Raw genomic sequence first — 14,981 nt, 5'->3', positions numbered from 1 at the left:
ATTTCTCGCCGTCGATTTGTTTCTTTTAGCCGGGATGGAATAGACTTGTACATTAAACTCAATTAAACGTAATGGAAACACTATCACTTTTTGTCAGACATTCATCCAATATGTACAGGCGAGTTTTTACAGCCCAGCAACGAACCTCTTTGTGCGGAAATTAAATTATCAATATTTAATTTATATGGAGACGATCGATTTCCTTCCCGTCATTGGGCGGAAAATTTTTTTGTTCGTTAATACGAAGCGGTTGGCGACGGTCTCGTTTCGGGAGCGGCGCGGCGCGCTCCACCCGCCCCGCGGTTACCCTTTACCGTGGCCAAAACTATTGCCACAAGAAACTCCCGAACTCCAGATCCTCGAGATACATAATATAGAAATATGTGTTCCGAGATGAGGCCGTAAAGATTTACTACCCAATCAAGCCTCTTTCCCGGTTAATTTTCATTATATCTTCACATCGTTGACATTTCACGACAGATCTCGCGGCAGCTCCCCATTTTAAATATGTCTGAGAACGGAACGATCTGAGAGTGAAGCACTGAAGCATCGCCCCCAGATTACGCTCTTCACGTGCGGTTGACATTAAATTAGAGTCGAGTCCTCTCGGATCCGCTCTTGTGTTTGCCAGTCAGACTCGTCTGCAACCGTACCTCTTCCTTCGGTAATTAGCATGTCTGAGCGGGACCTCCATTAGCGAAATCGAGACGAGCACCCTCCATCTGGCACACGAGGCGCCGCCAAGATGGGGGCAGAAGGATGGGGTGCGACGGTGAACGTCGCTCGGGGACACTCCGTCCTTCCGCTTTTCGGTCCCCGCGGTGCTGTCCAAAAGGCCGAAAACAAAACATTCCCGGTGGTAAAAGAAGGTGGAAGGAAACCGGGCCCGGGGGTGTTTGCGCGATCGCTCATCGTTATCAATTCAAGTTTGGAGCGCGCCGACAGTCTTTGATTGATTGGACCTCTTATTTAGTCGTCAAATATTTTATTAGTTTATTGTTTTTTTTTCTTGGCGGATCTGTTGATTTACCGTGCAGATCGGAGATGCCATAGATCATCCGGTGCCGTCTGCGTCGCAATCGGACCACAAATTCGACAAACAATACCCTTCCAAGAATCTGCACCCTAATTGGGAGAGCGCGCCGCTGTTATTTCGTGTATGTAGATGTAGCGAGTGGGGGCGGGTGCGGTTCCGGTGATGTACCGGATTTTGAGCAGTATCGGGTCGTGTTGCTCCGCTCTAATCGGATCAGGATTTTTAACTCGACGCAAAACCGAAGAGACGAAAAGCGGGGTTGGAAACAATTAAAAAATATCTTGTCAACGAAACGATTTGTTAATTGTCTTGATTCTCTCGAATTGTAATTAATAACTTTGCAACTTCTCGCTCGACGGAAAATCGTTTTTGACTGTTGCACCTGAAGAGTGAGTGGTCAATAACCGTGCACTGATGTCGTCCTCTTCGACCTGTTCCGTGTTGCAGTTGGTGACCCAGGAGAGGCGCCTGAGCACGACGGCGTCGAGGACGATGGCGGCGATGTCCTTGGGGTTCATCGTCCTCGTCACTCCTTGGACCATCCAGGAAGTGGTCGCCGCCTGCACCGGAACCCGCGCTCCCGCCGCTCTCGACTTCTTGGCGACTTGGTTGGCGTTGAGCAACAGCTTTTGGAACCCGTTCCTCTATTGGCTCTTGAACAACAATTTCAGAAGGATAAGCAGGGAATTGTTGTTTAGCAGGGTGAGTAGCGCACGTTCTTCGTCGTTGGAGGTGAACGCGGTCGCGTCGATTTAACTTTTTTCCCCGTCTCGCTTGACAAATCTACGTCGGGACGGCGGCGAGAGAGGGGCGGGAGCTTTTTTGAAAAGATATTATCCGCGAAGAGCCCACTAAAATATTACGAATGATTTATGACGAGATGTAGGAGAGCGAGGCCCAAAATGATTCTTTACGATGTTAATGCGTGATGTGTCGTCGGGACGCCGGCGAAGAGAGGCGGCGATTGCCGTCCGCTCGAACGAAAGAACAAGATGAGACGTGTCGGTTTAAAATTGCGCCGAAAATTACATTTTGTTTGTCCGGAGGATTAATCCGGGCAAATTTTCAGGAGAGACAACTCCGTCGCCGTAAAAAGTCAGTCGAGATATTTTCTTTTGAGCTATTTCCTGTCGTTTTGGCACGTCACCCCCTTTCACTTTTCAGCTCTGTTGCCCTTCATTTTCACCACACCGCCGGCTCACATTTCGCAAACTGTTTAGCTTGTTGTCGGTGGAATCGACGACGAAGGTACTCCGTGCAAATGTTGACCCAACAACTGAATTCGGTGCTCCGGTCGAGGAGAATTATCGGAGGATCCGGTTAAAACCTCGCATTATATGTTGGAACGTTGTCAAAAGCGACCATGAAACTTTCATTATTTTCTTTTGTAAAATAGAATCTCCCTCGTCCTCTCTCTCAATATTTATGGGAGTTTAGCGTCGAGCCGGCTCGGATTGTTAAAGTTGCGAATCGAATCGTTTTTCAGTTTTTCTGCAAGAGGTCCAAAGAGCAGAAGCCCCAGCAGCAGCAGCACTGCTGCAGCAACAGCAGCTCGGGGGTTCTGGCCCACACCCAAGGCTGTGATCTCGAAGGTCTCTCGGAGAAGTACTGGGGGGAGATCTTGGAGAGGACGTTGTCGTCCAGCTCGCTGCAGGCCCTCCAGAGGGCTTACTCCCATTCGAGGATGGAGCGGTGCAACGGCCTACAGGAGATGAAGGTGTTCGACACGGCCGTCCCGGATTTATGAAAGTTGGACAAGACCACGCAGACCTTCGACATGATGGACAGCATGGGCAGCTCGTGCGAGACCGCCACCCTGTCGAAATGATTCCGCGTGGTCCAGAAGCACTCCCGAAGGAGTGATCGGGAATAAAAATCTCCCGTAACGATTTAGCGGAGCCCGACGAGCTCCTCCACCGTCAGTTGTAACTTTCGTCGGACGTTGTCGTGGTGGTGGTTGTTCGAACGATCGGTCCCACCGACCAGACGGTTTCGCTCGTGGCAGAAGTGAACAATCTCAACGCTACGAATGAGAAATGGTCCCCTTCATCGAGTTGGATTTTTTAATCCGGTTCTCGACACGCCAACAATTTAACTTTACATATACACTGTCTCCTTTTCTTTCATCTTCTAAATTGTTTCGTCTGTTGGCGATAAAAAGCGCCTTCCATCTTACGCGATGCAAAGAAAGAAACAACTTTCCAGATCGATTGTATAAAATTCGCGTCAGAGCCCGGAACCACCGGATCGGTTAACGACACACGTCGGACTTTAGTTTTTACCTTTCACGAAAACTTCACTTCGTCCAAAGTTGCGTTAATCGAAACGTCATCGGGTGCAGCGGGGCTGTTCCTCCCTCCTCCGTGGATTGTTTTGTCAAGAGCCAAGCGTCACGTTTCGAGAGTTCTCCTTGTTTCACACATCTCCGCAGTACCGTAAAGAAAACCCACCATGATGTGTTTAGTGTTCACAATAATAACTGTAGCAATATTGTAATTTTCATAAATGATATCAAGCATGTAAATTTATAGTGATATTAATGTAAAGATTTGTTAGGATGATCGTGTAAATAACGTAGGATCTTTTTAATACAATACGATTATACGTAATTACGAATATTAACATACTTATTGACAGTGTGATATTTGTTTATTTAAATAAAACTTTCAAAACTCAGATCTTCGAATGTTTTCAACAATGCGGTCGTTGTCTGGCAACGGACGGTCACCTGGTCGCCATTGTTTGTCTCGCAGGTTAGGCAACCAACAATACACACGTTTGACAGGTGGATCTGGAATAATTTTTGAGAGGGATCTATCAAATCTAAATAATCTATGACTTCACTGTTGTTTCTTTTTGTTTTTTATTTACGAAAACAAAGGATCTATTTATACGATTTCGTATGAGGTAACTTTAATTAGGAAACGGCATCACCTTGAATTATTAAGCGGTGTGATTTTGTGGGATACAACATGCGAATATTCAAGGGTTACGGAATTTAAAATTCATTACGGAAAGCTACCGGTGATGACTAATCGCTTCCTTTGGGGGAACGTTTGAACGATCTCGTTTAGAATGCAAAAGCGTAAGAGGCCGTCAACCTGATAGTAGATAAATTTTTACTAATGTATGGTAAGTAAGTAAAGTCAAGGTGACTTAAGTTGGAGCGCAACGAGAGGTAATTAATCCGAAGAAGCTCGCCTCATCTCGGCCTTCCCGCGTTATTGATGAGCGCCAAGTGGATAAACTCGTTTTTTCTGAGGCGCCTCAAGTGCAGGAAAATTTCCGCGGCAAACTGCATCGAACCTTCGGAAGTAGGAAGTTGGCGAGTGGAAGAATCACAGGGAGGCTTTTGAGGTTGTCAGGTTGAACGAACAGCGATAAATGACTATGAATTGTGGGGTACACCGGCTAGGCTAGTTTGAATGTCATTCCAATAAAAATCAAATGCAAATTTGGAACAATCAGCTTCCGTGTGAGACACTAAGGTTAACCACGAATAGTATAAAAGTACGGAGGCCGAGAGCTTTGGACGCTTTTCAGAAACCATCCGCCATGAAAGTCGCCACGGTGCTGTCGTTGGGAATCTTTTTGGGGGTTTGCGGCGGCGTCTCTTTGCGTAAGTAGGAAAATCGGCGAGAGCCTCGCTCAACTGTTGTTTCCAGCTAAGTACATCAAGCTGTGCAGAGGAAGCGATCCGGACTTTGACAAGTGCGGCCTCCGCAACGGCAAAGAAGCGATCAAGCACTTAGTGGCAGGTGAGTTCTAGTCCGTTGTGGTAAAAATGTCGAAACGAGCGTCGACGACGTTTCCAGGCGACAAAGCCCTCCGACTCGTACCTCTGTCCCCCTTGAAGCTCCCCTTCATCCAGCTGGAAAACAGAGCCGACTTCCAGCTAAACCTGACCGACGTGCAGATCCTGGGGCTGGACAAGGCCGAACTGATCGACTTCCAGTGAGTACTCATCAAAATAAATCTCCGCCACACCGCAAGCCAGCTTGCATTCGTAAAAACGTCATCAGAACGTGATTTATCACTGCATAAATCACCAGTATTGTCGAACGTTTATGCGGCGATTAATTCGGCGCGCCGGAAGGTCGCGCCACCAAGAACCGACCGGCTCGCCTTCACTACACCCGAGCGGTCAAAGTCACGTCCGAGCTTAACTCGCACCTCGATTTCAGCGCCGACCTGGACCAACATAACATCAGAACGATAGTCCACCTGGCGGAGATAACGGTAAACGGCGACCTCCACGCCGACGGGAGGGTGCTCATCCTGCCCATCAAGGGTGACGGACCGGGATCCATCAAAGCATGTAAGTGGCAACGCTGAGAATCCCACGCACGACCAAACGTGTCGGGTCGTTCCAGATGGTGGGAATTACACCTTCGACTTCCACTACGATCTCGTCCGGAAGGATGGACGCGAGTTCGCTAAGATCGGCAAGCACGACTTCAGCTTCAGCGTGAAGAAGGCTACGTTCGACGTGGAGAAAACCTTCGGCGACTCGATCATCGGTACCTATTCTTCAGGTCCGCTCGAGACTCGTTTTAATACTTTGTTGCAGGCAAGGAGACCAATAAATTCCTTAACGAGAACTGGTCCGAGGTGATAAAGGACTTCGAGAAAGTGATCGGGTACACCATCGGAGCCATCTGTAAGAACATCGCCAGCAGCGTCTTCGAGACGGTGCCTTACGACGAATTTATTTTGCCATAAATCAAACAACTCCAGTGATAACGAGTCGTGATAATTAGGGAAGATTGTTCAAATTATTGTTGTTGGTAGTTATAAGATCTCTCAGCGTTTGGGAGAATTCTACAATATTTATTTTAATGTTAAACTAGGTACTTACATCATTGTTGAGCTGTTGAAATATTAAACGTTGTAAAATGTAAAGCAAATAAATATTTTGTCACGCAAAAAATTGTCGATCATCACTCGAGAATACAACTAAAATTTATCGAGATCAAGAAGACTCGACTGCTTAGAGCACATTTTCAATCGAAATTTCAATTTTGAAATCACTTCCACGCACATCCTTGACTAAACTGTTTTTTTACATAATTAAGATATACAGTGTGATCCAGAGAGTCGTCGAGGACAGGTTCAAAGCCCAAGTCGGCCTCAGCCGAGTCAAGCACCTGGTCGGTCAACAAAATTTTGAATTTAACAAAATCATACAATGTGTTACTACGCAACAATTAAATAAATTATTCAAATTAGCACCTTGAAATTTCTTTGCGAGCAAAACACGAAGGAAGATTTTACTTGATAGCAAATAAATAATCGAGTACAGTCACGTGCAAGGTACGACGGACAATGCATTGTCGAAACAAATTATGATGCAATTTGGACAAGTTGTTTGCTTTGGCGTCAGCTCTTTGTCGGTCGATTTTGTTGACAATCCTTCAAACAAATATTTTCCGGTGTTTTCGAGACGTACTCGTTTCCTCCTCGTAAAAATCTGGACGATCGCGATCTGCCATTTTGGTTTGGTCGCCAAGGTCGCCGACACCGCTGGCGCCGAATGGGCACTCGTTCGATTAAAATGTGTCTTTTTTCAGGCGACTCTAACGCATTCCTGTTTGCAATAAAAATCCGAACCTGCCCTGCGCTTATAAGAGGCCTCGGTGGCTCTCCAGGGCAGTGCACGTGAAGATGCAATCGGCAATTCTAGTTCTGTTGGTGGCGATTTCGTCCGCAACCCTGGCGACTAAACGTAAGACTTCTTCCATCGTGGTTCACACTCAATCTGGTTTTTAGCTTCCTACATCAAGTCTTGTTCCATCAAGAAAGCTGATTTCAACGAGTGCGCTCTCAAACATGCCAACCTTGCCTTGCCTTTCATCGTTAAGGGTGAGTTTTTTACAGGAAGGAATCGAGAGAAAAGATTCTTGTTGCAGGGGATCGCGACAACGACGTACCTCCCATGACGCCGCTGGTTTTGCCGTTGGTGGAAATCGCGAAGAGCGATTTTACGCTGACGTTGAAAAATCTCGAAGTCTACGGACTCGAAAACGCTACCGTCACAGAGATTATGTAATTCTATCATAAATTATGAACTGTTGTAAGTTGGGGTTGATTCCAGGATGAACGAGACCTGCATGGATGTGCTGTTCCACCTGGAGAGAATTATGTTCATTGCGAGTTACAAGGTTGACGGAAAACTCATCTTCTTGAAGCTCACGGGTGAAGGACCTTTTAACGTTACCGCAGGTATGTACGACTCCTTCAAAGTGACCATCAAAAGGTAATTTTTTTTGACAGTTGGGGGCAACTACAGGTTTAACACCAGCTTGGAGACTTACGAAAGAGATGGTGTAGAGTACGTTCGGTACAACAAACCCAACATGATTTACACGATGAAGAGAGCTTACTTCAAAATTGATAATCTTCTGGGGACCAAAGAAGGAGAAACAGGTGAAGAAATCGGATTGTTTGAAGTAGTAGAATTAAAAAAAAATAAAAATTGCAGGAATCGATGTCAACAAAATCTTGAACGACAACTGGGATGAGGTCCTGAAGGATGTGGCCGAGCCGTTGGAGAACGCCGTGACAACCGTCGTCGAGGCGATCATCGCGAGGGTGTTCATGCCGCTGCCGAAGAAATACATTTTCGCTGAGTAATTGTCCCACTCGATGTTGTCAATAATTAATAAAGATTTGCGGTGTGGTCAGTTTAATTGTTTTTTAAGAGTCCCCGCAATTGAGTCCATTATGGAAATGAGTCGTAAAACATTGTGGAAAAATCGTAAAGAATTTTTTGCCGAGGATGAGTCAAGATTGGCAAAAAGTCAAGGTTTCGGTGCTTGTTGCCATGTGGCCCGTGGGGCAGGAAGCCGCAACCGAAAAATCGATTTTCCGCGCCACGGTCATGGGAAAATTGAGAATAAAAGTTTCCACGAAGAGTCGAACGGTTCGGGGATTCGGAGGGCAAAGGTTGAAGGCCGCACCGCCGCAGAATCTCATAAATGATTAGACGATTTCCCAAAATTCACTTGGGAAATTTTCCACCTCAAGCGAGTAACACGATACGCAGAAAAATGCAAACAACATTGCAAAAACTGGTCTTTTTTGGGCAAAAAAATTGTTACATCAACCGCTACCGATCCCAAAAAGCAAATAAACATTTGCGTAGGTATGCAAATATTTGTTTCAAGATTCGGCGGCAAATTCAATGGTTTGTGACGTCAGGACGAACCTAATTGTACTAAACGCTTGACCAAAGAGACTCTATTGACGCGCGACCACCAGAATGATTTCTACATATTTGGGCAGTCGCGGTATGACAGCAACAACAATTGTTCTTAACACAATGTTTAACCTTAGCAACGCGTTCCGGTATAAAAAAAATAAAAGCGTAAAACTCGCACTCGAAACGACTATATAAAAAGAAGCTCATTTTGCTTGGTCACAGTGCTCCGGGCAATTGTGCAAGATGAAATACGAAATCGTCGCTCTCGTGGTCGCAGCTTTGTGCGCTCCGGTGGTGCCCCAGTACAGACGTGAGTCTCCCTATTTATTTGTAAGCGAGTCGGGAGCTACAAAGAAATTTTCAAAATCGTCTTGCAGCCGCCTACATCAAGCCTTGTGACCTGAAGAAGCCCGATTTCAAGGAGTGCGCCCTCGAGAACGGCAACTACGCCATCCCGTTCATCGTCAAGGGTGAGAATCTGCCGATCGGCGTGTGTTATTTTTATTTGTGACGGGTTGGCTCTAGGCGACAAGCCGTTGGGGATCCCTCCGCTGAACCCGCTGCAACTGCCCTTGATCGAGGTCAAACAGAACAACTTCCAGCTGACCTTGAAGGATGCACAGGTGATCGGTCTGCAGGACTGCAAAGCTACCAGCATGAAGTAAGCTGGCGGTTGCCGATCGAGACGCCTCGACAAGTAATTTTTTTTCAGCCTGGATCCGACGCAGTTCGATGCAGTGTTCCACATCGACAACCTCAACATCGTCGGCACGTACAACATCAACGGTAAAGTGCTGCTCTTGAACTTGCAAGGCGAAGGTCCCGCCAACCTGACAGCGCGTAAGTGGCAGTCTGTGTGAGCGCTCAAATTCAAGAGTTGTTTCAGTCGGTGGGGACTACCACGTCAAGGCCGCGATCTCCCGGTACGAGAAGAACGGCGAGAACTACTTGAAGATCCACAAGCCCACGTTGGATTTCACGCTGAAGAAGGCGTCCTTCGATTTCGGGAATCTCCTGAACGGCGACGAAAAATTGGGTAGGTGAAAACGACTCGAGAAAACGGCGTTTTTAGGATATTTTCCAGGACCTGAGATCAACCAGATCCTGAACGAGAACTGGCAGGATGTGTTGAAGGATCTGGGGGCGCCCATTCAAGAGACCGTCACCACGATTATCGAATCGATAGTCTCCAAAATTCTGGATAAAGTACCGGAAAAATACATCCTACCGGAATAAGTCGATCTGAATGGTCTTCTGTAGCGTTTATTATTTTATTAAAATGTTGTTGTAACTCAATTGTGCCTCAATTACGCCCCCTCGAACAAAATAAAGTAAAAGGCAACGGAACGTTTTTGTTCAGATGCAACAAAAACATATCTATTATAACACCCAAAAAAAGGTAAAATATTGAAGAGCTCTCTCAAGGTCAAATAATTAATTTTTTTGGCTCTGTAATTATGTTTTGTAAATAGTAACATGCAGGTAAACACTGTACAGGTTGGATTGAGCATTGCTAAATTGCATTATGTTGGTTAGCTGCATGTCACTATTTACAAAACATAATTACAGAGCCAAAAAATTAAATTATTTGACCTTGAGAGGAAAATCCAACGTGAATGGACTTTATCTTCTGACAAATCAATTTCAAATATGACATATCTTAATTAAGTGATCAAAGTGAAGGTGGCGTTGCTAGGGAAACACCCTCGACATGACAGTATGAAGACCAGAAAACACTCCACACGCTGTTCTGTTTCTTTTTGCTCAACGTTACAACGTTGGTACTATGGCGGACAATAAATTTAGGCCGGCAAATTTCTGACATTTCAAAAAAGTCAATGCAAGCGACCATTTATTGTCATTATGACTGATGTGTCAGTTTGTCAAATTGAAGGTTTTCAAGCTGTTTGGCGTTTCCTTCGCCCTTTTCGTAACTTACAGATCATGACCCACTAGCATAACTGATTTGTAGTAGCACTTCTCTCTGGTGCACGCTTCTTTTCCCAATTTTAATTTTGATTATTGCTGTTACGATGACAAGAACGACAAAAATCGAAAATGGGGTTAGTTGAACATAATGCCAGCTTCACATTTTGATGTCAACCCAATGACAGGCCGGCCTAAATTTATTGTCCGCCATAGTACCTAAATTGCATTCAGTTAATTTATAAATCGAATTAACACAGCGTACAACAACAATTTCGACGGTTTAATAAAAATACAGGATGTTTTTGAAAGTTGTCGGAAAAAATAATTTTTTTTCGACACTGTCAGAATTTGAGAATTTTCTCCCGTGTGAACGGATTTTGATGAATTTGACAACTTATCAAAACGAAACGTCAAGCTAATTTTAAAGATTTTCAGCCATTTGGAGCCTTTGGGGGGGGGGGGGGTTTCGTCGAACAAAAAAACGTTGTATTCAACTCGTTCTTGTGTAATTTGCGCTTTTTTGGCACTCGTGGACCTTTAAAACTCTCGTTTCACTCGAGTTTTAAACTGGCCCACTCATGCCAAAAAAAGCCCAAATTACACACGAACTCGTTAAATAAATAACTATTAAAAAATGACATTTACTTTTTGAGCTACAATTTTTTTTAATTGCTTTTAGTTTTCTACGTTGTTCTACAGTTGGCTTCAAAAAAAAACGGGAAATGAATTTTGACCTAATGTGAATTGGAAATTTAATTTGTCAATTTATGTCAATTTGTGTCTATTTGACAGTAGTATTTCTGACACATAAGTGCAGTTTTTTTAACCTAAATTCTAAAAGGCCGTGTTTCAAACTATAAAAATTTAATAAAATCTGACAGAACTTTTTCTGACAGTTCCCGTTTTTTTTTGAAGCCAACCGTACAACCTCGAAGGTAAAATTACGGCACATTTTAAAAATACACTCTTGTATATCATGTTTTATAAAATGTACGCCAATGCGAAGTAACCTATAGGAAATATGCTTGAAAATAAGAAAACCGCATTGGTGTACGTTTTATAAAATGTGATATACAGGGTGTATTTTTAAAATGTGCGGAAACTTTACCTACGAAGTTGTGGAAGAACGTAGAAGACTAAAAGCAATTTAAAAAAATTGTAGCTCAAAAAATAAATGTCATTTTATTTTTTGACATAGAGTTTTTAAAATATTTTTTCCGAGTTCTACATGAAGCCAGTAGTTCATGGTTAAAATTTCTGCACAATTTTCAAAATCACCCTGTATATCGTATTTTAATTGATGGACTCCTCCCTAACGAAATCGTGAGAAGTGAAAGTGATATAATCGACTGCGTCTTGCTCACGCCCTCGCCCCGAAACTCCCCAAAACAAACTACAAAGCGACCAGAACTCTTTATTCAGATGTAACAAAAATACCCCTTTCAGTGGTTCCTTTGTTCTTCGTCGTGACACTTGCTACTCTCTACTTCTTTGACATTTTTTTTAAATCGAACAAAAAACTTCATCTCCTTGACAAACTCCTTTCTGAAACAACCCTTCCGTTTCTTCGTATCGAGATAAATGCGCAGCGCTAGTTCCACAACCGAAATGATGAACCCTAGCACCGTCCCTACGAACAAAACCAAAAACACCCCGCCCACATTTTGCAGATTGAGAGGTGTGGCGGCGGCGGCTTCGTCCCCGCGACCCTAAAACACAATTTTAACTGGAAAAATAACAAAACAACGTCAAGTACTCCACAATTGCCAGCCCCACGCTTCTCTTTCCACCACTTTTCCTTCAGCGCTGCGATTCTTCCGGTTTCTTGCAGTTTGAGGATCGCCGCGCTCAACTCGTTCCGATAGGAAGAATCTAAACGCGACAAAATGAGATGCGTTTTTATAATTCGACACAATTTACTCTTCTTCATGGCGATCGCGTAGCCTTTGTCGTCCAATGGGGGCCCCACGCTCGCCAACGAACATCGACGTTCAACGACGTACTCTATGGTGGTCGACTCCATGAAGAACGCGTAGTGCTCCTTCTCCGTCCTCTCCGCCCCTTCCTCATTATTTTCCGTCATTTCTTCGTCATGGGCGAGCATAAATTTCCAGATTTTGCTCCTCACGCTGTCATCTCCCGAATTCTACAAACTCAACTCGTCACGCCTCCACGCGACGTTTCGCTTACCTTGAAGAAATTAGCAGTGGCGCCTCCTCTCTTGGCGCCATACTTGATTTCCGTCTGTTCCGACAACTCTTTCACGTTACTAAATGGCGTCACCAGAGTCTCGACGGTGAGGAAAGCGGCCAAATTGGCAGTATACGACGACACCATGATCAGCGTGAAGAACCACCACACTCCAGCGGCGGTCCTCGTAGAGATCCCTCTAGAAACAAAATCCAGTAATGGAGTCAAAATCGAGCGTGACTGCGCACATCGGAGCAATTTCCGTCCCCTGCTGCATCAAGCTCCCGATGGTAAACCAGAGACTGTTCCTGATGCTGAACTGGTTGATGAGGTACTCGGGTTCTTCGACGCAAGGGAACGGATTGGTCCACTCGCTCGGAGATAGTCGACCCATGACGAAGAAGCACAAAGAGACGACGAAATAAGTTCCCAGAAGCAACAACCAAACGGTGTAAGAGAACGGGGAGACGAACATGAAAAGACTCGGAGGGACCGGTTTGGGCTTCTTGTACAAGATCGAAATGCCCAGATTCATGAATTGGAGAGTGAAGTCGACGGCGCTCTCTCTTTCGGCGGTCACCGTCAAGTCAGCGATGGCCAAATCAGCTTTCTGGAAGCAACAAGTTACCACAATCTTTGCGCGATGAAGAAGCGTACCCCGCCGATGATGGCGCCGATCAAACCGTTCCACTCGTTGGTGGTCCAGTTGTAGTCACCGTTGTAACCATCGTCTTGGATGGTTATGGTGTAGTTGAAGCCCAACATTTGTGACAGTTCTTCGATCAAGTCGATTCCGAAACCTTCAAATCTGTCGTTTCCGGTCAACTGCGCCGTCGTCTCTTTAAGCATGCCGTATGGAGTTGTCTACAAAGAAGAAAGAGATTTTTGTCGACAACTCGCACATCCATACCAGACAAGTGATGACGGTAAAAGTCTTGTTGACTAGACTCGCTTCGTCGGCGGTGGGTGCTTCAAATATTTTCGGTCTGCTTATAGTGAGTCCAACACCTGAATCCCAACTACCAATTTTTGACAGTCCATCAGGTGTCAACTCCAGAATGTCCAAAACAAAGTCTCTGCGGAAGCCTTCGGTGTCAAAGTGGACAACTCCAGTCAGTCCAGTTACAGTTTTCTGAAACGTGGTTTAAACCAAAATCCCCCAAAACTGCAAATTGGAAACTTACCCCTTTCATGTAGTTGACTATAGTGTGACCGCTGTCCCAGTTGTTTGTGGCGTTGCACAACAAGGGGTAGCTTCTGATAACAAATCGTTCCCTGAGAGTCAAATCTAGCGCAGCTTCGTAGAACAACTCAACTGCGTCGATTATTAGGGCGGTTTTCACCCTCAAATTCCACCCCGTTTGTACCTCCTCCCCGTATATTTTTTGTGCGATTTCTTCAACATATGCAGAGTCAGGATTGACGATTCTGAACTGAAAACGTCAATCATGAGAGTGCGTCTAGACACGTGTCGAATCCATTACTCCTGTGATGTTGGTTCCTGAAAACTGGAAAGGTGCCAGATCTACGGTTTGCATGTCCAAATTAGTGATGACGTAATTGTGTCGTTCGGTCATCATTCCAACTTGTTGCGCTTGTTTCAGCACCTCCCCCAAGACCTCGACTGAACACTCCACGACAAAATTAGTTTCGCCCGCTTTCTTGATACCCGTGAGCACGGCCCTGTAAGTACCGTGACTGTCAAGGTATAACCGTCTCAAAGTCAACCAGTGGCGGTACGACGACGCGAACAAGCTGAGTCTCGCCAAGCTTTCTTCGTCGTCGTACAACACTGTCACCCTCTTCCAGCCCCATTGGTCGACGAGATCCAGAAACGCCCGGGTGAGGATCGACGGGTGGGGGTGCAAGTTGAGCAAGCAGTTGTGTCTCAAGAGCTCGCGGTCCCAGTGAGTCTCGATGTGGGGGATTTCCTTCCGATCTAGTAGCGTCTGGATGAAAGCGCTGGAGTAGACAGAGCTGGGGCCGAAAATTCCGACGACTCCTTTTTCGAGGAGGTTGCAGGTCTTGGTGTAGGCGGTGAAAGTGTTGTGGTCTCGAGTGAGGTGCGAATCGTGCACCAGTCTGAGCGGGGAATCCGGATGTTTCCCGTTTACGATGTGTGTCGCGAGTAGGAAGGCAGCTTCGTCGTCTTCATCTTGGAAAAGTCCACCTGAAATCACCGCTGGAAGGTTTTCACGAGCAAAATGTCGACTTACCTATGCGCAGCTCTTGCGTCGCGATTGTGTTCAAACTCGACAAGTGCAAGAGGACTAGGAATAGCATCGTGGGGCACGGATTTGGGACATTTCGAGAGAAAACGGGAGTTTGTGCGCTCGCGGAGTTCCATGAACTCGACTCGATCAGTATTTTTAGATTTTGAACGTGTTTCCTGCAATCGATCCGGCGTTTTATTATTTTCGTCTGCGACGGCCGCATCGGCCGAAACACACTCCAGAGATAACTCCACCACCGAAGACACTTCACACGCTATCGCAACGTTGACTCTTCTGCTTTTGGAACAACACCGAGCAATGTTTTCATTACTCCTCCTGCGCAACATTCTAAAAGTTTATTCGTTCGGTTTATTTTTGTTCTTTATTATTCGACTTCGGAAACTGACAGGAC

The 14,981-nt window shown here is 45.4% G+C and overlaps 5 protein-coding genes across 7 annotated transcripts in view; 4 read left to right on the top strand and 1 right to left on the bottom strand.

The window, feature by feature from the left end:
• The window catches only part of LOC138136061 (trace amine-associated receptor 1), a 59,251-nt gene extending 55,539 nt beyond the window's left edge, over window positions 1-3,712 (top strand). For 2 of the 3 annotated variants that reach the window (XM_069055139.1, XM_069055140.1), the window contains exons 6-7: window positions 1,484-1,738; window positions 2,523-3,712. In XM_069055139.1, coding sequence (XP_068911240.1) covers window positions 1,484-1,738; window positions 2,523-2,783 — 516 coding nt within the window. In that variant the 3' untranslated portion in view covers window positions 2,784-3,712. The remainder of the gene's footprint in view (window positions 1-1,483; window positions 1,739-2,522) is intronic. The other variant, XM_069055141.1, reaches the window with a different exon arrangement.
• Window positions 3,713-4,495: 783 nt separating this feature from the next.
• LOC138136067 (protein takeout-like) lies at window positions 4,496-5,966 on the top strand. Its single transcript, XM_069055147.1, has 6 exons — window positions 4,496-4,655; window positions 4,702-4,794; window positions 4,852-4,990; window positions 5,221-5,354; window positions 5,410-5,556; window positions 5,607-5,966. The coding sequence occupies exons 1-6, from the start codon at window positions 4,592-4,594 to the stop codon at window positions 5,756-5,758; spliced, it is 729 nt and encodes a 242-aa protein (XP_068911248.1). The 5' UTR covers window positions 4,496-4,591; the 3' UTR covers window positions 5,759-5,966.
• Window positions 5,967-6,600: 634 nt separating this feature from the next.
• On the top strand, window positions 6,601-7,725 carry LOC138136073 (circadian clock-controlled protein daywake-like). The gene is made up of 6 exons (XM_069055154.1): window positions 6,601-6,761; window positions 6,806-6,898; window positions 6,946-7,081; window positions 7,131-7,258; window positions 7,310-7,462; window positions 7,518-7,725. The coding sequence occupies exons 1-6, from the start codon at window positions 6,701-6,703 to the stop codon at window positions 7,667-7,669; spliced, it is 723 nt and encodes a 240-aa protein (XP_068911255.1). The 5' UTR covers window positions 6,601-6,700; the 3' UTR covers window positions 7,670-7,725.
• A 660-nt stretch (window positions 7,726-8,385) lies between these two features.
• On the top strand, window positions 8,386-9,533 carry LOC138136072 (protein takeout-like). Its single transcript, XM_069055153.1, has 6 exons — window positions 8,386-8,547; window positions 8,615-8,707; window positions 8,763-8,898; window positions 8,950-9,077; window positions 9,124-9,273; window positions 9,322-9,533. Exons 1-6 carry the CDS (start codon window positions 8,481-8,483, stop codon window positions 9,471-9,473), a joined length of 726 nt encoding a protein of 241 aa, XP_068911254.1. The 5' UTR covers window positions 8,386-8,480; the 3' UTR covers window positions 9,474-9,533.
• A 2,034-nt stretch (window positions 9,534-11,567) lies between these two features.
• Window positions 11,568-14,926, bottom strand: LOC138134495 (glutamate receptor ionotropic, kainate 2-like). Its single transcript, XM_069052788.1, has 10 exons — window positions 14,573-14,926; window positions 13,841-14,526; window positions 13,541-13,789; window positions 13,267-13,488; window positions 13,014-13,220; window positions 12,605-12,966; window positions 12,357-12,555; window positions 12,087-12,312; window positions 11,923-12,038; window positions 11,568-11,875 (listed from the first exon to the last, which is right to left on the bottom strand). The coding sequence occupies exons 1-10, from the start codon at window positions 14,790-14,792 to the stop codon at window positions 11,609-11,611; spliced, it is 2,754 nt and encodes a 917-aa protein (XP_068908889.1). The 5' UTR covers window positions 14,793-14,926; the 3' UTR covers window positions 11,568-11,608.
• Between the last annotated feature and the right edge of the window lie 55 nt (window positions 14,927-14,981).

Source organism: Tenebrio molitor, chromosome 7 (assembly GCF_963966145.1).
Source record: "Tenebrio molitor chromosome 7, icTenMoli1.1, whole genome shotgun sequence".
In the NCBI taxonomy this organism is placed as follows: Eukaryota; Metazoa; Arthropoda; class Insecta; order Coleoptera; family Tenebrionidae; genus Tenebrio; species Tenebrio molitor.
This window is presented reverse-complemented; position numbering and strand designations above follow the sequence as displayed.